This window comes from Hemiscyllium ocellatum, chromosome 5 (genome assembly GCF_020745735.1).
Source record: "Hemiscyllium ocellatum isolate sHemOce1 chromosome 5, sHemOce1.pat.X.cur, whole genome shotgun sequence".
Classification (NCBI taxonomy): domain Eukaryota; kingdom Metazoa; phylum Chordata; class Chondrichthyes; order Orectolobiformes; family Hemiscylliidae; genus Hemiscyllium; species Hemiscyllium ocellatum.
The window spans coordinates 134,218,954-134,241,311 of record NC_083405.1 but is presented as its reverse complement, the minus strand read 5'-3'; the positions used below and the strand labels follow the sequence as shown (position 1 = coordinate 134,241,311).

At 42.6% G+C, this 22,358-nt stretch overlaps 1 protein-coding gene across 1 annotated transcript in view; it reads right to left on the bottom strand.

Moving 5' to 3' along the window:
* The window catches only part of LOC132815881 (protein lifeguard 1-like), an 88,785-nt gene that overhangs the window by 14,987 nt on the left and 51,440 nt on the right, over nucleotides 1–22,358 (bottom strand). Inside the window, exons 2-4 of the mRNA XM_060825226.1 lie at nucleotides 21,866–22,232; nucleotides 16,433–16,548; nucleotides 6,961–7,161 (exon numbers count right to left, since the gene is read on the bottom strand). Coding sequence (XP_060681209.1) covers nucleotides 6,961–7,161; nucleotides 16,433–16,548; nucleotides 21,866–22,205 — 657 coding nt within the window. The 5' untranslated portion in view covers nucleotides 22,206–22,232. The remainder of the gene's footprint in view (nucleotides 1–6,960; nucleotides 7,162–16,432; nucleotides 16,549–21,865; nucleotides 22,233–22,358) is intronic.

Below are 22,358 nucleotides of genomic sequence, written 5' to 3'. Positions count from 1 at the left end.
TGAAACTTTGCAGAAGAACATAAATATTGACTGATGGAAAGGTTTGGCAGATGGAATACAATGTTAATAAATGTGAACTCATCAATTTTGGTGGGAGTAATAGTAAAAAAGGACTATTACTTTAATGGTAAAAAGTTGCAGCATGCTGCTTTGCAGAGGGACCTGGGTGTTCTTGTACATTTACCTGCAGACCAAACTTCTGTGATTTAACAGGTAATTTAGGAAGGCAAATGGAATGTTGTTCTTTATTGCTAAAGGTATGGAGTTTAAAAGCAGGGAGGCTATGTTGCAGCTGTGTGTAGGATGCTGGGGAGGCCACACCTGGAGTGCTGCGTGCAGTTGTGGTCTCCTTTACTGAAGGATGGATGTACTGGCAATAGAGGGTATACAGAAAAGGCTCACTTCCAGAGTTGAGGGGATTGGCTTACGAGGAGACACGGAGTAGAATGGGATTAAATTAATTGGAATTTAAAAGAACGAGGGGGTAATTTATAAAAACAGTTATAAAAAGAATAGTTTTCACTGGCAGATGAAACTAGAACAAGAGGGCATAGCCTCAAAATTTGGGGGGGGGGGGGGGGCACGGGGGAAAAGAAAGCAGACTTCAGACCAAATAAATAGAGAAGGAACTTCTTCAGAGGGCTGTGAATCTATGGAATTCCCTGCCCAGTGAAGTCGTTGACAATACTTCAGTAAATGTTGACGTGAAGACAGTTTTTTGAACAATGAAAGAATTCAGGATTATAGTGAGGGGGCAAGTGGAGATGAGGCCACCAAGTGAGGAGGTATGATCTTATTGAATGGCAAAGCAGGCTTGAGGGGCGAGATGGCCTGCTCCTAGTTATGTTTTTGTACTTGGCCATTTTGAAAATAGCTCCTCAGCATCTTAAAACATTTAAGTCAAATCACCTTTCACTCTTAAAATTCCAATAGATATAAGATATTAATCTAGCAAGTGTAAAGATCCAGTCTTAACATGAGCAAATGGCTGAACAGGCAAGTAGTCTGATGTGTATTTGGGTCAGCTGTGTTGTTTAGACATTCTGGAATTAGATCAGGTTTTAACCCAACATTTTGTCATAAAACTTACAAAAACCAAAAGAATGCAGTGGCTGTACATCAGAAAACAGTAGAAGTTGCTGGAAAAGCTCAGCAGATCTGGCAGCACCTGCTGAGAAGAAGAATAGTCACCCAATCTGAAGTGTTAACTGATTTCCCTCCATAGGTGTTGCCAGGTCTGTTGAGCTTTACCATCAATTTCTATTTTTGATTTTGCTGTACTTCTGAAGTCCCTGACTACCTGAGACTCAGACACCTGCGAGGAGTCCCATGAAATTTGAAGCTTTCAGGGCAATTCCCACCTGTGTGCCAGGATTTCTTCAGGTCCAATCCACAGAGTCAGTCATGTGTAATTCACTTCCTGACTTTCCAAACTCTGTTCACCATCTATAAAGACAAGTCAAGTGGTGGAAATTTCCCCACTTGCTTGAATGAGTACAGTGTCAACCACATTCAACTTGATGGCACATCCAGGACAAAGCCTGACTGATTGGCACCACATCCACTCCCTTTGCCAACATTCAATGCACACTGCTGTTACCACCGTTTACAAGACGCACTACAGAAATTCAAACGCCCTCGGACAGCACCTTCCAAACCCACAACTATACCATCAAGGAGGTCACAAACAACAGATACTAAGGGAGACCACCTCCTAAGTGATTCAGCAGCAGAGGGAAACAAGCTGGCTACGACCTGGGTACACGTTTAAATGTTTTCTTAAATCTAGAGAAAAAGAAAAAAAATGTATTTTAAAGGAAAGGTCCTGGCAAAACAACTCAGCTGGGTGAAATGAATGGAAGGCTGCTCTTATACAACCTTGGAAGTTAGGAACACTTCAACGTCAGGGGAACCATGTGGCCAAGTGAATCAAGCTACAAATACTGGAAATCTGCATTTTGGATCTGGAACAGTCACTGGAGATTTTGCAAGCTGATTAGGTGTATGATTAGGTGTATGAATAGCACATTATAGTGAGGTGGTCACACCGCAGGTAAAGGCGGCACAAAGGAATGGGTGACCACAGGCATAGTAAAAACACAAGGCAAGCAGTGCAAGAGTCCCCTGGAGTAAATTTCTAATTTTTCATTTTGGATACTGCTGGAAGAGAGGATTTCTCAAAAGGCAAGAGGAAAGTCTCTGGCATTGGAGGGGCACAGTTGCTGTGTGGCATTAGACAGACTGCAAAAGTAACAGTATCAGATCTGCAGCATGGAAAAGTATCCTTTAGTCTAACTGGTCCCTGCTATCCAGTTTTCACAATTAAACTAGAGCCATTTGCCTGCATTTCATCTACATCCCTCCACTCCTACCCCAAGCTCAACCTATCGAAATGTTTCATAAATTTAAAAAAATTGCACTCACTTCCATCACTACCTCTGGGAGTTTGTCCCAAATACCTACCACCCTGTCTGAAAACATTGTCCCTCTGGACCCCTTCTTTTTTAAAAAAAGGGTCTCTCTCTTCTCCCCCCCCCCTTTTTATAAAAAGCCAAAGAACCACAGATACAGGGTAAGTCTTGATGGAACACTTTGCAGAAGGTCAGTGCGAACTCAACAGGCCGAATGGCCTGCTTCCACACGATAGGGATTCTACTTAAGTTAAGGATTATTCTTGGATAGGAAGATAACAACAGGTAGAGCTCAGCAGGAATCACTCCTTGAGCCCCTACTATTCATAACTTGTAATTCTCCTCATCCAAATTGTTGACATATGTGACAACTCCAAGACTACTGGCAACATAACATTAGGTAGGAGTGCAATTTGTGAGAAAGACAGAGGATTCAGAGTGTTACGAGGGCAATTTAGACAGGTTAAGTGAGTGAGCACAGACATGGCAGCTGTAGTACAGAGTGGATAATATCATAATTATCTATTAAGTAAAAATAGGATGGCAGGGTATTATTTAAATCACAATAGATGAACAAAGCATGACATACAAACAGATGTGGGTGTTCTTGCATACCTGACACTAAAGATGAAGTATAGCAAGCAGCTGACAAAAGAAAAGAACTGAAAGCACACATTAGGAGGCCTAGAAGGGGCCATGCAATGTCGTTGACAAGTAGTATTAAGAATTCTAAGGCATTTTATGTGGATATGAGAAGAAGAACAGTAGCTCGGGAAAAAGGGTAGGTTGACTCAAGGACAAAGGAGGGAATTTGTGGGTGGAGCCAGAGGAATTAGAGGAGGTCCTTACTAAGTACTTCACATAAGCATTCAATAAGAAAAAAGACATTATTGAAGATTAGGGAGGGGTTTATTGATATTCAAAGACATGTTGATAGAGTACCTTGAAAAAACATTAAAAAGGAGATAGGTACCCAGGGCCCAATGCACCACTGAAAGAGGAAAGAAAGGAGAGACTGCTGGGGCCTTGAGATTTCTTTGGATCCTCTTTAGTCGCAACTTAGGTCCCAGAATACCAGAGAAGAATCCTTTTTTCCTTTATTTAACAATGGCAGCAAGAATCCAGGAAATTATATGCCAGAAAATTGGAGAAGATTTTCAGGACAGGATTTCCTCACATTTGGAAAATAGACTTATTAGGGATTGTCAGTGTGACTTTCAGCAGGGAATGTTTTATTTTGAACTTGAGTTTTTGAGGAAGTGGCAAGATCATTAAAGGAAGGGCATTGGGTGTTGTCTACAGGGACATTACTAAAGCACTTGACAAAGGTCCCCAATGGTCAGCTGGTCCCAAAAAAAAAAACACCAAGTCACATGGGATCCACAGTGAATTGATAAACTGGATACAAAATGGACTTGGTCATAGCAGGTAGTGTGTGTTTGTTGAAAGGCCTTTTTCTGGCTGGAGGTCAGAGGTGTTCCACAAGGATCAGTGCTGGATGATTCTGACAGATGATTTGGATGAAAACACTGCTAAGAGTTGTGAATACTGAGGCAGGTTATTACAGGATACAGCTGGATAAAAGGGGCATATAGCACAGAAACAGACCCTTTGATCCAGCTAGTCCATACAGAATATAATCCCAAAATAAACCAGTCCCACATGCCTGCTCCTGCCCATACCTCTCCAAACCTTCTATATTCATGTATCTATCCAAATGTCTTTTAAATGGCTAATTCGTTCAAGAAGGGAAGTACAGAGAACCCTAATAATTATAGACCAGCTAGCCTTATTTTGGTTGGGGGAAAAATGTTGGAAAGGTTATAAAAGATAGGATTTATCATCTAGAGAGGATTAAGTTGATCAGGCATAGTCAACACGGTTTTGTGAAGGGCAGGTTGTGCCTCTCAAACCTTGAGTTCTTTGAGAAGGTGATCAAACAGGTGGAGGAGGGCAAAGCCAGCGATGTGGTGTATATGGATTTCAGTAAACCGTTTGAAAAGCTTCCCTATGGTAGGGCTATTGCAGAAAATAGAAGCATGGGATTGAGGACGAATCAGCAGTTTGGATCAGACATTGGTTAGCTGTAGGATGACAGAAGTTGGTGGTTGATGGGAAATCCTCATGCTGAAGTTCAGTTACTAGTGGGTACTGCAAGGATCGGTCTTGGAGACACTGCTGTTTGTCATTTTTATAATATGACCTGGATGAGGGCGTAGAAGATGGGTTAGTAAATTTGCAGATGACACGAAGGTCGTTAGAGTTGTGGGTAGTGCCAAAGTATGCTGCAGGTTACAGAGGGACATAGATAAGCTGCAGAGCTGGGCTGAGAGGTGGCAAATGGAATTTAATGTGGAAAAGTGAGGTGATTCACTTTGGAAGGAGCAACAGGAATAAAGAGTACTGGGCTAATTGTATCATTCTTGGCAGTGTAAGTGAGCAGAGAGGTCTCAGGGTCCACATCCAAGTCCCTGAAGGTTGCCACCAAGTTCATAAGATTGTTAAGAAATATGGTAAGTTTGCTTTTATTGGTAGATGGATTGAATTTCAGAGCCATGAGGTCATGTTGCAGCTATACAAAACTCTGGTTGCCACATTAGTGGAAGGACTTGGAAACACGTGGGAAAAAAAAGTGCAGAGATTCACCAGAATGTTGCCTAGTATGGAGGGAAGGTCTTGAGGAAAGACTGAGGGACTTGAGGCTCTTTGCGTTAGAGAGAAGAAAGTTGAGGTGACTTAAGAGACATACAAGACGATCAGAGGATTAGATATGGTGGACAGTGAGCGCCTTCTTCCTCAGATGGTGACGGCTAGCACAAAAGGGAGAGATTTAAATTGAGGGGTGATAGCTGTAAGACAGAGGTAGTTTCCTTTACATAGTAGTAGGGGCGTGAAACACCCTGCCTGCAACAGTAGTAGACTCACCAAATTTAAGGGCACTTAAATGATCATTGGATAAACATATGGATGAAAATGGAATAGTGTAGGATAGCTATGCTTCAGATTGGTTGCACAGGTCAGCACAGAGGACTGATGGGCCTGTACTGCACTGTAATGTTCTATATTGTAATTGTACCCACATTCACCACTTCCTCGGTTAGTTCATTCCACATGCAAACCAGCTGGTTTTAAAAAATTGCCTTAGTCTTTAAAATCTCTCTCCCCTCACCGTAAACATGTGCCCCTAGTCTTGAAATTCCCCATATTATGGAAAAGTCAGCTACCATCAGCTCTGTCCAAACCTCTCATTTTATAAAACTTCTAAGGTCATCTCACAACATCCTACACTCCAGTGAAACAAAAGTCCCAACCTCTCTGATTCAAACCTTCCAAACCCAGCAACATCCTGGTAAATGTCTTCTGAACCCTCTCATGCCAAATTAGTCCAAGTGTAAGGTAGTGCATTTTGGGAGGTCAAATGCAAGAGGAAAATATGCAGTAAATGGCAGGACCCTTAGGAGTATTGACATAGGGAAATCTTTGGGGACAAGTCCATAGCTCCCTGATAGTGGCAACAAGTGGATAAGGTAGGAAAGACAATATATGACATTCCACTTAAACTTGTTGGATTATAACCTGGTGTTGTGATTGTTCACTTTGTACACCCCAATCCAACACCACACCTCCAAATCGTGTCTAATTTCATCATAGTAACAAAAATGAAAGTTGACAACAAATATAGAAATTGCTGGAAAAGTTCAGCTGTCATGGCAACATCTGTGGAGATGAGGAAGGTTCACTCAACCTGAACTAACTGACCTCTCTCAACAGATGCTGCCAGACCTGTTGAGGCTCTTCAGCAATTTCTATATTTGTTTCTGATTTACAAACTGGCAGTTCTTTTGTTATTTTTAAAATATAGAAGTTGTCAAGTCATATTATTGCTGTACATTTAAAAACAAACGTCAGTTAGGCCTCGTTTGAAACATGAGTATTGTGTCCATTCTGGTGACCACATTATGGGAAGGAAATGGAGGCTTTGGAGATGGTGCAAAAGCGTTTACTTGGATAAGCGGCGCGAGAAAGAAAGGAAGGAGGAAAACTTCAGATGTGCGAAGAAATACTTTAAAAAGGGTTTGTAGGTACTGCTAGGAAAGGTAGATGAAGACAGAGATGATAGCAATTATGAAGAGGCAGTTAGACAGACATGACCAGGCTGGGATATGCACCATCTGCAGGCAGATGGGATTAGTTTAGAATGGTATTATGGTTGGCACATGTGGCAGGCCAAAGGGCCTGTTCCTGTGCAGCCCTCTTCTACACACAAACAGAGAAAAAAAAAGTGTCAAGGGATATGGGGAGACAGCAGAGTACAATGGTGACATAGAAGATCAGCCATGATCATGCCAAATGGCAGAGCAGCGAAAACAACAGTGATAGGAAGGAAAACATTGTGGGATAAGTGCTTCAAAATGGCCAAATTAAAAATTCACATCAGAATCAATTCAATGTTTGATCCTTTCATCATCCCTTCTTCCCACCCTCCAAAGCCCAATGTTACCAGTCTCTCAAACCAGAGCAGAAAGAGAATGTTAATCACACTACTTACCAGAGCAATGAGATTCCATGGGTGCTTCCGTCTGATTTGTCCACAACAGCTGAGAGCGATAAGTGTAACAAAGAATACACCATAGGAGGCATAGTAGATCCAAGGAGTGCGTCTCACAAACCTCTTAGCATCAGCAACAAAGGTACAGACGCACACAAAAACAAAAGTCACCAGTAGCTGAACGGTCAAAACCATGTAGACCTGCAAATGGGTGGAAAAAATAAGTTATCGATCTTGTGCATTTATCAGAAAAGAGATAAAGAATATGTAAAATCAGCAAATGCCCAAAGTCCAGTCATATCACCATTTGACAGGAAATACAAGGGTGGATCTTTCTCAACTCCATTCCTAGCAGCAAACCAAGATGAATATTGCAGCAGCATGGCAACTTGGCAAGCAGTATGTGGGTCTCCCAATATACATCTGCACCTCCACAATCAATATGCGGTGACTGCACAGCGAGAGACAAACACTACAGCTGAAGCTAATCTAAGTGTTCTGGGCAGAAAATGACAAGATTTTAAAAAGGACCGGAGGAGTAATTTTTTGCCACACAAGGTGGTGCATGTATGGAACAAGCTGCCAGAAGTAGTGGAGGAGATGGGGACAATTACAACACCTACCCATTCAGATGCTCCTTACATGAATTGGAACAGTTGAGGGGAATATGGGCCAAATGCTGGCAAGTGGGATTAAATTAAGTTAGAATATTTGTTCAGCATGGACAAGTTAGACTGAAGGGTCTGTTTCTGTGCTGTATGACTCTAGTGATCTTATGTCACAGACTTGTTATTGCGTGGAGTTTCTGGAGACATATCAGATCATCATGGACCTGATAAAAGCTTTCAAATGCAATGCTGACCATGATGGCTGTTTAAGTGCTTCCCTGCCATCTTTGTTGCTATATCCTCAGTGACTGCTGACCTCCCCTGTAGTGACCCACAATCTGTAGCACCTACCTCTGGAACACAACTATCATCTCTAAATGGCCAAGTTAGCCAAGACCCTGCTGTTAAGTGGGTTCACAATGTTCACGGCAATTTGTATTCAAATGCCAATACAAAATACAGCATTACAAACTAAACTAGTATGGGATCCACAAAACCCACTCCAACAGAATTGTATAACTAGTGATTTGAAGATGCCGGTGTTGGACTGGGGTGTACAAAGTTAAAAATCACAACACCAGGTTATAGTCCAATGGGTTTAATTGGAAGCACACCAGCTTTCCGAAAGCTAGTGAGCTTCCAATTAAACCTGTTGGACTATAACCTGGTGTTGTGATTTTTAACCAAAGTGATCATGCAAGCTGTCAAATAACAGCAAACATTCTCCCTTTCATCAAGTTACAATAATTCAACATTTAACAGCAGCATTTCCTATAATATTCTATTTGTCACAAAATGTTAAGCTTCATCAAGTATTAGATAGACTTGCATTAGTTTCCTCTGCCAGTGGATTTGGTTGGGCAAGAGGTAGAGAAAAAGTACAATAATCTTTTAAGACTTTAAGATATTTGGAGAAAGGTATAGAGGAAACGTCAGAGGTAGGTGCTTTACGCAGAGTGGTGAATGCATGGAATGCGCTGCCCACAGTGGTGGTGGAAGCAGAGTCATTGGGGACATTTAAGCAACTGCTGGACATGCACATAAATAGCAGTGAGTTGAGGGGTGCGTAGGTTAAGTTATTATATTTTACAATCGAATTAAGCCTCAGCACAACAACATTATGGGCCAAAGGGCCTGTTCTGTGCTGTACTTTTCTATGTTCTATCAAGTTCTGCACAAGAATGTACAGCTCAAAATATACAAACCATTGATCCCTGACAGGTTTCCAGATCCCATTAAACCATGCTCACCAGTTCAGAACACAAAAGTACACCAGAGTCATCATGGTTGAGAGACACTCCCACACTAAACCACAGAGACAGAGACAGACTCAAGAGGCTGCAGATGCTGGCTCTTAGTTACAATCTACATTTTTAAAGGTGAAAGGAAAGGCTCATGGGTGCAGGGAATGTTGGATGATTAGAGAAATTGAGGGTTAAGAGTACAAGGTTTAGTTAACAGTAAGATGTATATGTCAGGTATGGACACGAGAGATCAAGTGAATCCTTACTGTATAAGGCAGAAAGAGTATACTTAAGAGGGAAATCAGGAGGGCAAAAAGGGGTTACGAGATAGTTCTGGCAAATAGAGTTAAGGAGAATCCAAAGGGATTTTACAAATACATTAAGGACAAAAAGGTAGGAAGAGATTAGAGTTCCTCAAGCAAGGTGGCATTTGTGTGAAGCCACAGGAGATGGCGGAAGATACTAAATAAGTATTTTGCATCTGTGTACTGTGGATAAGGATATGGAAGACATCGAATGTAGGGAAACAGATGGTGACACCTTGAAAAAAAAAGTCCACATTACAGAGGAGGAAATGCTGGATGTCTTGAAATGCATGAAAGGAGAAATCCCCAGGACCTGATCAGGTGTACCCTAGAACTCAGTGGGAAGCTAGAGGCGTGATTGTTGGACCTCTTGCTGAGATTTTTATGTCAATAGTCACAGGCCAAATGACTGAAGGCTGGCTAATGTGGCACCATTAATTAGGAAAGGTGATAAGGAGAAGCCAGGGAAGTATAGACCGGTGAGCCTGACGTCGGTGGTAGGGAAGTTGTTGGAGGGAATCCTGAACGATAGGATTTATGCATATTTGGAAAGACAGGGACTGATTAGAGTTTGAGAAGAAAGTGAGGTCTGCAGATGCTGGAGATCAGAGCTGAAAATGTGTTGCTGGAAAAGCGCAGCAGGTCAGGCAGCATCCAAGGAACAGGAGATTCGACGTTTCGGGCATAAGCCCTTCTTCAGGAATGAGGCTGATGAGTTTTGTGCGTGGGAAATCATGTCTCATGAACAGTAAGGCATTTGACAAGGTTCCCCTTGGTATAATGGTTAGCATGGAATACAGTGAGAACTTGCCATTTGGATAGAGAACTGGCTCGAAGGTAGAAAAGAGGGTGGTGGAAGGTTGCTTTTCAGAGCTTGGAGGCCTGTGACCAGTGGAGTGCCACAAGGATCAGTGCTGGGTCCGAGGATCTAAAATCTGAACTTAATTAAGATAGATATGACATTATTAAAGTATCCTAAAGTGACCTTGGAAACCAGGTGTCCTGGATATATAGGCATGCAAAACAAGTCAGTCCCCAGCAAATATCACTGGCTTAATTTTATATCTAATTGTCATTTCATTTGATTAAAGTTTGCAATTAAGGCCGTTCTATTTGCAAAGAGAGCTATAAAAGTTGTTGTATTTTAAGCTAAGGCAGCAACTTTCCCCAGAGTACACAAAGGTGCTTAACCCGTGTTGCTGGATAATCTATGGGAGAAAGTGAGGACTGCAGATGCTGGAGATCAGAGCTTAAAAATGTGTTGCTGGAAAAGCGCAGCAGGTCAGGCAGCAAAGGAACAGGAGAATCGATGTTTCGGGCATAAGCCCTTCAGGAATGAGGAGGGTGTGCCAAGCAGACTGACATACCCTCCTCATTCCTGAAGGGCTTACGCCAGAAATGTCAATTCTCCTGTTCCTTTGATGCTGCCTGACCTGCTGGAGGAGAATCTATGCCTGGTGTCATAATACATTGTTAAATCTTGCTGAAATCAGACTGAGCTGCTAATGCTTATTTGACCGATTGCAGAAGAGAGAGGCCCCTCCCAGGGTCCAGATTTACAGGTCCACTATTTTTCACCTTTTATATAAATAATTTCAATATGAACGTAGGACATATAGTTAGTAAGTTTGCAGATGACACCAAAACTGGAGGTGTAATGAACAATGAAGGAAGTTACCTCAGATTACAACGGTATCTTGATCAGATAGGCCAATGGATTGAGGAGTGGCAAATGGAGTTTAATTCAAATAAATGTGAGGTGCTGCATTTTGGGAAAGCAAATCTTACCATTAAGTGTATAAGTCCTGCTAAGGTCCTGGGGACTGTTGCTGAACAAAGGCCTTGGAGTGCAGCTCCTTGAAAGTGGAGTCACAGATAGATAGGATAATAAAGGTGGCTTTTGGTATGCTTTCCTTGATTGGTCAAAGCATAGAGTATAGGAGTTGGGAGGTCATGTTGCAGCTGTACAGGACATTAGTTAGGCCAGTGTTGGAATATCGTGTGCAAGTCTGGTCTCCTATCAGAAAGATGCAGTGAAACTTGAAACGGCTCAGAAAAGACGTAAAAGGATGTTGCCAGGGTTGGCAGATTTGAGCTATTGGGAGGCTGAATAGGCTAGGACGGTTTTCCCTGGAGCACCGAATGCTGAGGGGTAACCTCAGAGGTTTATAAAATCATGAGGGGCATGGATCAGATAAACAGACAAGGTCTTTTCCCTGGGGTGGGAGAGTCCAGAACTAAAGGGCATAAGTTTAGGGTGAGGGGAAGATATAAAAGGGACCTAAGGGATAACTTTTTCAGAGTGGTGCGTGTATGGAATGAGCTGCAAGAGGAAGTGGAGGAGGCTGGTGCAATTGCAACATTAAAAAAGGCATCTGGATGGGCATATGAATAGGAAGAGTTGAGGGATTTGGGCTAAGTCCTGGCAAATGGGACTAGATTAGGTTAGAATAGCTGATCAGCATGGAAGAGTTGGACCAAAAAGGGTCTGTTTCCATGCTGTACATTTGACTCTACGAGTTGCCAATCTAACTCCAATCAATACCCAAAAAAATGCCTAGTTTTCACGGTGGCACAGTGGTTAGCACTGCTGCCTCACAGCGCCAGAGACCTGGGTTCAATTCCTGCCTCAGGCAACTGACTGTGTGGAGTTTGCACGTTCTCCCCGTGTCTGTGTGGGTTTCCTCCGGGTGCTCCGGTTTCCTCCCACAGTCCAAAAATGTGCGGGTCAGGTGAATTGGCCATGCTAAATTGCCAGTGTTAGGTAAGGGGTAAATGTAGGGGTATGGGAGGGTTGCGCTTCGGCGGGTCAGTGTGGACTTGTTGGGCTGAAGGGCCTGTTTCCACACTAAGTAATCTAATCTAATCTAATCTAATCAAGACTCATCAAAAGACTAAAAGCACCACTGACTATCTTTTGTTGACAATTTGTACGTCAAGCCAGAAAATAAACCCTTTTTTTTCCATCTTTAGCACAGCCAAAATATAGTACTGCTTATATTCAGTTCAAGAACCAGTCAAAGGGGATTGGGTTGCCGAGGATTCAATTTTTTTTTCAGTTGAGAAACTATTAACTCCAGAATTCACAGTGAGAAATTTCCCCCAGACTTCTTTCTCTACCTAGGCAAATCTTCCCATCTGGTTTCAACTTCTCAAATTTGTAATCAGAGTATGAGTTCCACCTGCATTCCACGATGATGAACCATAGATCTGCTTGGCTTCACTGCTATTCCTGTTTAAAACAGGTCAAGTTTTCAGGGATATCACACCATGACAACATAAGAAACATGGGTATGGTATCTCTTTAGAATGATTCACCACCCTTGAGACCGAAAACTTTATTCAAGCACAGCTGTTCACAACAATTAGATTGGGGGGGGGGGGAAGGAAAAAAGAGATCCTCAACAGCAAGGAGGCAAGTGCGAGGTTGGAAAGAGTTACAGTAATCAGAAATAAGTTAATAAGTTGAAGTGACAGATCAGACTGGAACACTGAGTGAGGAATGCTTTTTGGATTAAACTGCATCCATTACAATGCAAGAGGGCTGATGGGTATGGCTGATGAACTCAGGGCACGGATATGTAAGTGGGACTGGGATATCATAGCCGTGTTTGTGTCATGGCAAAGAGAGGGACAGGACTGGCAGTTTAAAGCTTAAGGTGCCAGGTACAAGTGCTTTAGATAGGACACAGTGGAAAGCAGGGGGGGGCCAGATTGCATTTTTGATTAACGTGAGTGAGTATCTCAGTAGCAATCAGATGAAAAACTGAAGGATCATCCAGTGAGGCTTCCTGCATGGAGCTAGGAAACAAAGGGATGGTGACATGATTGGGATTCCACTCTAGGCCCCCAAATAGTCGACAGGAATTAGAGGCACAAACATGCAGGGAGTTGGGGAGACTTGCAGGAGGAATTGGGTTGTCATAGTAGGGGATTTTAATTTTCCTAATAGACTGTCAGAGTGTTAAGGGCTTAGATGGGGTGGAATTTATCCGAGTTCAGGAAAGCTTAATCAAGCTGTATACAGAGTCCTATTCAGGAAGGGGCAAAACTCGACCCACTCTTGAGAAATAGGGTAGGACAGGTGATGGGGGGAGCACTTCAGGACCAGTGACTCTAGTTCTACGCAATTTTAAAATACTTATGGAGAGGGACAAAAACTACTCCACAGGTTCAAGTTCTAAATTTTGGCAAGGTATTAGCCAGGAGCTCACAGACATTGATTGGGGTAGTTTGCAGGCAAAAGGTACCTCCAACCTCAGGAACATATAGGCCTTAACTCTAGCTATTTCAGTTTTAAAGGCCTCCCACTTGCTGAAGGGCAAAGTTGGCAGGAGTACAGAACCCTGGAAGACCAGTGATGTGGAGGCTTTGACCAGAAAGGAGGCAGCATTAGCTGGGATCAAGGGAATCCTTGGAGGTATACAGGGGATACAGTTTACAGGAGGGCGGTAAAAGGGACATGAAATAGTTTTGGATTTATCCTAATCTTCTCAGCCAAAGAGGTTATGGAAAAATAAGGAGAGAACAGGACCTCTCAGGGACCAAAGTGGACATGTGTGCACAGAACCGCAGGAGATAGGAGAGATCCTTGAATATTTATCCTGTAGTGAAAGCCAAGACTACTTAGGAACTTGGAGAAATTAGTGGTAATATGTTTCGGACAGTCCAGATCACAGTGGAGGTGGTGATGGATGTACAAAAAAAAAAGGTGGATAAGTCTCCTAGTTCTGACCAGATATATCCCAGAACCCTGCAAAAGGCTAGAGAAGAAATTTCAGGGGCCTGGCATCATTAGCCACAGGTGAAGTCCCAGATGACTGGAGGGTAGCAAATGTGCCCTTATTCAAGGAGGGCTGCAAAGAGAAACTGGGAATTATGGACCAGTAAGCTTACCATCTGTGGTAAGTTACTTAAGATGGAGGGATAACACATACATGCATTTGCAAATATAGGGTTTGATTAGTAGTCAGGGTAGCATTGTGGCTGGGACATCATGCCTCACAATCTTTTCAGAACCCTTCCACTGTGGGTGGGACACGGTGCCTCACAAATTTGTAAAAAGAGTTCCTTGATGAAGCAACGAGGAAGGGGCAGTAGACGTAGTCTATATGGATTTCAGTAAGACCTTTGATAAGGTTCCACATGGTAGGCTGCTCTGGAAGTTTAGATCGCATGAAATCCAGGGGAAGCTAGCAAATTGGATACACAATTGGCTTGATGATAGGAAACAGAGGGTAATAATGCTGGTCGGACTGAAGGCCTGTGACTAGTGGAGTGCCTCAGGGATCAGTACTGGGCCCATTGCTGTTTGTTATCTATACCAAATGATTTGAATGAGAATGTAAAGGTATGATTAGTAAGTTTTCAGATGACACTAAAATAGGCAGCATAGTGGACAGCAAGGAAGGATATCAGAGATTGCAGCAGGACCTTGATCAGCTGGGAAAGTGGACAGAGAAATGGCAAATGAAGTTTATTATAAAGAAGTGTGAGGTCTTGATTTGAATTTCCAAAATGCAAGGTAGGAGTTTTATGCTGAATGGTCAGGCCTTATAGTCTAGTGGAACAGAGGGATCTAGGAATTCAGATTCACAGTTCTCAAAGTGGAGTTACAAGCAAGGCTGTGACAAGGAGTCACATGGCAGTGAGGACAGCTTTTGGCATATTGGCCTTCTTCCGTCAGGGCACTGAGCAGAAGTTATATTTCAGTTGTACAGGATATTGGTGAGGCTGAACTTGAGTGTATGGTGTTCAGTTCTGGTCAACGTGCTATAGGAAGGATGTTATTAACCTGGAAAGAGAGTGTGCGCAGAAGAAATTTAGAAGCATGTTGCTAGAACGCAATGGTCAGAGTTACAGGGAGAGGTTGGATAAGCTAGGACAGGTTTCTTTAGCGCGTAGGAGAATGGGGGGTGGGGGGTTGATCTTGCCAAGACTGGGGAATCAAGGATTGGTGGATATCAGATTAAGGTTAGAGGAGAAAAGAATAAAAAAGGGAACAGGAGGGACTTTTTTTTTGAAAGAGGGTGGTGTGCATATGGAATGAGCAGCCAACTGGAGTGCTTGAGGTGGGTACATTAACATATAAAAAGCATTTAAATGTGGCACAGTGGCTAGCATTGCTGCCTCACAGCACCCGGGACCCAGGTTTGATTCCTGCCTCAAACAACTATGTGGCATTTGCACACATTCTCCCAGTGTCTGCGTGGGTTTCCTCTGGGTGCTCCAGTTTCCTCCCACAATCCAAAGATGTGCAGGTCAGGTGAATTGACTATGATAAATTGCCCACAGTGTTAGTTAGGAGTAAATATAGGATAGGGGAATGGGTCTGGTTGGGTTACTCTTTGGAGGGTCGGTGTGGACTTGGGCCGAATGGCCTGTTTCCATACTGTAGGGAATTTATGAATAAGAAAAGGTTCAGAAGGATATGGGCCAAGTGCTGGATATTTTGGTCAGCATGGACCAGTTTCGACCAAAGGGCCTGTCTCCATGCTGTAGGACTCTAACTCTGCATCTGCAACACTCTTCTGGAATTGTGGATTATTTTTTAGAAGGAGAACAAGAAAATGCAATACAGAGGAACCTTGATTATTCGAATGACAGAGGTGGAGTGTATTTTGTTCAGATAAATCGAATGCTAGGTAACAGTTTAGCAAAGCACGGTGACCTTGCAAATTTTTTCTGGATAATCTGAAATTCAGATAAGTGAATGCCAGATAATTGAAGTTCCTCTGTATAAAAGATTGATTCTTGCATTTGGGATCCATGATTTCCTAGGTGGTGGTTGGAAGGACGAATGAACGAAGTTATGATAAACCTCTACAAAATACTATCTTTGCCTCAACAAGCGTAATACGTCCAGTTCCAAATATTACATTTTAGGAATAGGAAGACATTACCGAGGTAGAGACAACACACAAAAGAATGCTCCAAGAGGAGCAACTTTAGTTATGTGCATAGATTGGAAAAAGGTAGAGCCATTCTTTATGGAAAAGAGGTACTTAAAAAATTTAAAAGAAGTGGTATTCAAAAAGCTGAGGCTTCTGGATATAACAGACAGAAAACGTCTTCCCACTGACAAGATCAAGAACCAGAGTACGCCAATTAAAAGTTGAATGGCAAAAGAATAGAGAAAGTGAATGAAAAATACAAACCAAATTTAACATTTCAGTAGTTACTCTGGGAGGATTTGATCCCATATCCCCAAAACATTAGCCTGCTTTACTAGTATGCCCTTGCATAGTGAAAGAATATTAATTATTTTCACGTTTCCACATGTTTCTTCCAATTACTTCGCACACAACAGTCTTACCTTTCTAATAAATGCTCTGCGGATATTCTTGTCTTCAAAGTTTGCTGCAGTGAATTCCTCGTTATCATAATAAGAGGGTGGGACATCATCGTGATAACCAGGACTGCCCAAGCCAGCTATAATAAAGCAGAAAGTTTTTACCACCAGGTGGCATGCCTCAACAAGGACATTCATAATTTTCTGAACCATAATGCCTTCAAACAGCACAATGATCATAAACAATACAAGTAACACTACATAAGTGTCAGAAAGTGGGATTATAGTTAGTCAAGCAAACTAACAAATAAATTTGCACTTTTAACTAATACTAACCTTGCTGTGTTTTCTCCATACATTCATCCTCTCGCACTCTTTGCATCAGTCCTCATGGTGGAAGACATGAGTAATATGCCAGAAATTCAAGACAGTAACAGGGAGCAGAGCTGAGAACGGTGGTCATCACCAAGGAAATGCTAGGAAAAATGATTGGCCTAAAAAAAGGCCTAAGTCACCTGAACCAGACAGACTGCACCCCAGAGTTCAAAGGGAGATAGCTGAACAGACAGTGGAGGCATTGGTGGTGATCTTTTAGGAATCGCTAGAATTGGGAAGAGCCCAAGGACTGGAAAATAGCTAACGGAACACCCCTGTTTAAAAGACAGCGTAAGACAAAAGTCAGAACATTACAAACCAATTAGCCTGAGCTCAGGTGTGGATAAGATCTTGGAATCCATTGAGAATCAGAGACTGCCGACAGGAAACAGGTCCTTTGGGCCAACAAGCCCAGACAAACCCTCCAAAGAGTTAACATTCTTCTAACTAATGCACCTAACCCACACACCCCTGAATACTGGACAATTTAGCATGGCAAATTCAACCACCCTACACACGCAGACACAGGGAGAATGTGCAAACTCCACATAGACAGTTGCCAGAGGCTGGAATCGAACCAAAGTCCCTGATGCTGTGAGGCAACAGTGCTAATCACTGATCTACTGTGCCACCCCATGGAGGTATATGGTAAAATAGGGCAAAAAACAGCATGGTTTCAAAGGAATTTTTGTGGAAGTAACAAGCAGGTTAGATGAAAGACAGCCAATGGATGTTATCTACCTGGACTTCAAGAAGGCCTTTGACAAGTGCTGCACAGGGGGCTGCTGAGTAAGATAAGTACCCATGATGTCAAAGACAAGGTGCTTGCATGGATAAAAGCTTGTCTGTCTGGCAGGAAGCAAAGAGTGGGGATAAAAAGGTCCTTCTCAGGATGGCAGCCAGTGATAAGTGGTGTTCTGCAAGACTCCGTGCTGGGACCACAACTTTTCACTTTATACATTAACGACCTAGATGGAGGAACGTGGTCATTCTGGCCAACTTTGCAGATGATACAAAGATAAATAGAGGGACAGATAGCATTGAGGCAGCAGGGAGGCTGCAGAAGGATTTGGACAGGTTAGGAGAGAGTGGACAAAGAATGACAGATGGAATACAATGTGGGAAAGTGAGGTCATGCACTTTGGTTGGAAGAGGCATGGTCTATTTTCTAAGTGGGAAGAAAATTCATAAGTCTAATGTGCAGACAGACTTGGGAGTTCAAGTCCGGGATTCTCAAGGTAAACTTGCAGGTGGAGTCAGTATTTAGAATGGCAAACGCAATGATGGCATTTGTTTTGAGATCACTTGAACATAAGAGCAGGGACGTACGTCGGAGGCTCTAAAAGGATCTGGGCAAAAGTGAAAACAGTAGATGCTGGAATTCAGTGGTGCTGGAAAAGCACAGCCTTTCTTGCCCGAAATGTCGAGTTTTCTGCTCCTCAGATGCTGCCTGACGAGAGTGGTGCTGGAAAAGCACAGCCAATCTACTCAAAGGATCTGGTCAGACTACATTCAGTGTATTGTGCCCATATCTCAGGACGTACTGGCCTTGGTGCATGTTCAGAGGTGGTTCACAAGAAGTGTCCCAAGAATGGAAAGCTTAACATGAGGAATGTCTGAGGACTCGGAGTCTATACTCGATGGAGTTTAGAAGTGTGAGGGGAAGTCTAATTGAAACAAAATATTGAATAGCCTGGATGAAGTAAATGGTGGGAAAATGTTTCCATTGGTAGGAGAGACTAGACATAAGGGCACTGCCTTAAAGTAAAAGGAAAGGCATATTATAAGAGATAAAGAGAACCTTCTTCAGCCAGAGAGTGGTGAATCTTTGGAATTTATTGCCACACAGAAGACTTGAGGTCAGGACATTGAGGATATTTAAGACAGAGATAAATAGGTTCTTGAGTATCAAGGGTCACAGGGAGAAAGTGAGAGGGTGGCATGGTGGCACAGTGGTTAGCACTGCTACCTCTCAGCGCCAGAGACCCGGGTTCAATTCCTGCCTCAGGCAGGTGTGGAGTTTGCACATTCTCCTCTTGTCTGTGTGGGTTTCCTCCCACAGTCCAAAAATGTGCATTGGGGAATTAGCCATTCTAAATTGCCCACACAGTGTTGTTAGGTGAAGGGGTAAATGTAGGGGAATGGGTCTGAGTGGGTTGCTCTTCAGAGTGGACTTGTTGGGCTGAAGGGCCTGTTTCCACACTAAGTAATCTAATCTAACCTAACATGGGTGGGAAATGTATCAGGCATGACAATGGTAGAGCAGACTCAATGGGCTTAATGGCCTAATTTCCACTTTTATGTTTTATGGTCTCTTGATTCATTTATATAATGTTCTCAACAGTATAGAAGTTTCTGTCAAAATCATTTTTACTCTGAAGAAAATTAAAGTTTATTATTCAAGTCAAGGGAGAGTATCGACCCAGCAGCTAGGATTGCTGTGCCAGTATTTACACTGGTGTGCCACACTGGGCAGTTGACACTGTCCCCCACCAACTCACCCAACACCCATAAAATCTTTCCCCTCCAGCCCCACACTGCACACCACTTCTACTCCAGCCTGGGAAGGCAGTTATCTCCCATACATCATAATGCAAATCACCAAACTTCGAGACGTATGCGCATGCGCACACATACACACGCAAAAACAGTGGGTGATCAGGGATTGGCAGCCTCATTCACCTCCGAGTGTACGCCCAGCTCCTGCCAGATCTGGGCCTAGCTCAAAGACTCAGGCACTACACCAGAGATAAATACGTGCCAGTTCCCCTTCCTCTCTGCACCTCTTCAGTGTGGAAGCAAAAGAAAAAGTAGTAAGCACAGGAAACGAATAGAGTCAGCAATGTCAGGAAGGCAGATTAAACATTTCCTGCTTTCTTTCCCCTAACTTCACCCATTTCCTTAACCTGATTGGAGATCAGAGTAAATAAAGTTCAAAATTCCATTTTTTTCTACACTTTTTTTGGCTAATATTTGAAAAGTTCTCTTTGTTTAATCTTGAACCTACATGAAATGGCCTAGCATGGCACTTCAGATGACCATTAAAGTGTCTGGAGTTGTGTAGGCCAGACCAGATAACAGTCAGTCAGAGATGCACAGCACAAAATACAGTTCTGTCCAACTTGTCCATGCTGACAAATATCCTAATCTAATCTCGTCACAACAGCTATCCAATTCACATCATTCCCTTGTTTCCCCATAGCCAGGCAAACTTACACCTTCTCAAGTATTTGAAAACTAAACTTCCTTTCGATAAGTTGTGAATCTACTTCCACAATTCTCAGGTCCTGCATACATTCCACGTCATGACTTGCATGATAACAAAAAATCATAAGAAATAGGTACAGAACTAAGCCATTCAGTCCATCAAGCCTGCTCCATTCAATAGGATCACGGCTGATTCAACACTCTGCACATCTACTTTCCTGCCCTTGCCCCATAACTCTTCGACTGATCAGCCTTAAATATACAATTGGGGTCTATCTCTACAGTACTGTGGCAATTCGCACCAATTACACTCAACCCTCAAGAAATTCCTCATCTCAATCTTAAATTGATATCCCTTTTATTCTGAAACTATGCCTTCTGGTCCTAGACTCATCCAGGAGGGACAACATCCTCAGCATTTACCCTGTTAAACCCATTAAGAATTCTATTTTTTCCAATGAGATCACCTCTGTGTCTCCATGTGAATAGAGTCCAATCTGTTTACGGCGGGGCGGAAGAGAGACAGCCTAGTGGTCTTAACACTGGACTGTTAACCCAGAGACCCAAGTAATATTCTGGGGACCTGGGTTTGAATCCTAGGCAAAAAAAAAGTGAGGACTACAGATCCTGCCTGACCTGCTGTCTTTTCCAGCACTACTCTAATCTAGACTCTGGGTTTGAATCTGCCATGGCGGATTGTGGCATGTGAATTCACTAAAACATTTGGAATTAAGAATCTAACAATGACAGTGAATCCATTGTCAATTTTCGGAAAACTCCATCTGGGTCACTAACTTCCATTAGGGAAGGAAACTGCCATCCTTATCTGGTTTGGCCTACATGTGACTCCAGACCCACAACAGCATGGTTGATTCTTAACTGCCCTCCAGACAATTAGGGTTGGGCAATAAATGCTGGCTTAGCCAGTGACACCTTCATCCCATTAAGGAAAATAAAAGTCTTTGCTCATAATACCATCCCTCCATACTAGGGACCATCCCTGAACTTAATAAATTTCAAAACCCTTGGGTAAAACGGGTCTTGTCCAGAATAGAACAATATCGCAGCCGAAACCTAACCAGACTGCAGGTTTGGCCTAACATTCTTACTTCTGTACTCTGTAAAGCCAAAATATATGTCATATGCTTCTCAATACCTTTATCAACGTATCTTACTACTTTCAAAGATTTCTCACTGTTTCTAAACCCTTTAGATACTGTCGCTAAATCCATCCTGAGTGTCATTTATCAATCCACAGCTTTCTAGAGAGGATTAATTTTGCACCAGTCAGAATCTAAATTATTCCATACTACTGAAATTATATCTATTGCTGTCACCAAGTTTCTGTATTCAGTTGCAACTGTCCAACCTCAAATCCCAGGAGAATTAATGGATTATGACTGGAGGCTCTGCAACTTCTAGGAACTCATCCCTCAACTACCAAAGTTTTTTCTCAAAAACATTGGAGGGTAACCTCCTCCTGAGCTATTTTCATCCTGTCCAGTTTCTGTACTTTGCTCTTTTACTGTGATTGTAACAACACTTTTGGGATTTGTCAATGTAATTTCTCATTTTAGTAGCTTAGCCATGCCCTCAGCCTCAAGGTATCATGATCAAATCATGAGATTTCTGATTATTTAAAAGGGATATAAAAATGAGGGGGGAAATAAGAGGGAGAAGATTAGCAATGATCTTAAGGAATGGCAGAACAAACTAAGTTCCCAGTCAGCCTCACTTTTCCTCTCAGTTAATCCAACATAAAGAATTTTTAAAAAGACAGAAGTTACACAACCACATAAGATTTCCATTCACTATCAAGAATCCCTATTTTTAAAAAAAGGATAAGATATTTAAAGCAGATAAGAAATTCCTTACCGTTTGAGTGCATCATTGGAGGTGGAGGCATGGGTGGCTGCTGGAATGCTCCTTGTGGAAATGCCTGTGGTGGCTCTCCATATGATCCTTGTGGAAAGCCAGGCTGTCCATAGGCAGACTGAGGATAAGGAGGCTGCACGTAACCAGCTGGTGGAAAAGCTGGCTGTCCAAATCCAGCCTGTTGAAAAGGGGGCTGCCCAAACGCAGCTTGCGGGAAAACAGGCTGTCCATACGGTGGAGGCTGTTGCGGATAATGGTCATTTCCGTATGACATCTCGTTATGTGGATAAGGAGGCTGTTGTGGATCTCCTGAGACTAGGTATGCCTTCTCCTGTGACATTATCAATGATAATAGATCCTTATTGACCTGGGAAATGAAATAAAAATAGAAAAACCTTAAAAATAAATCTTGTAAATTGTTGTTGACTTGAAACTGCTCAGTTACTGACCACAAAGGTCAAATAAAATTCAGACTTTAAAAGATGGTTAAGGC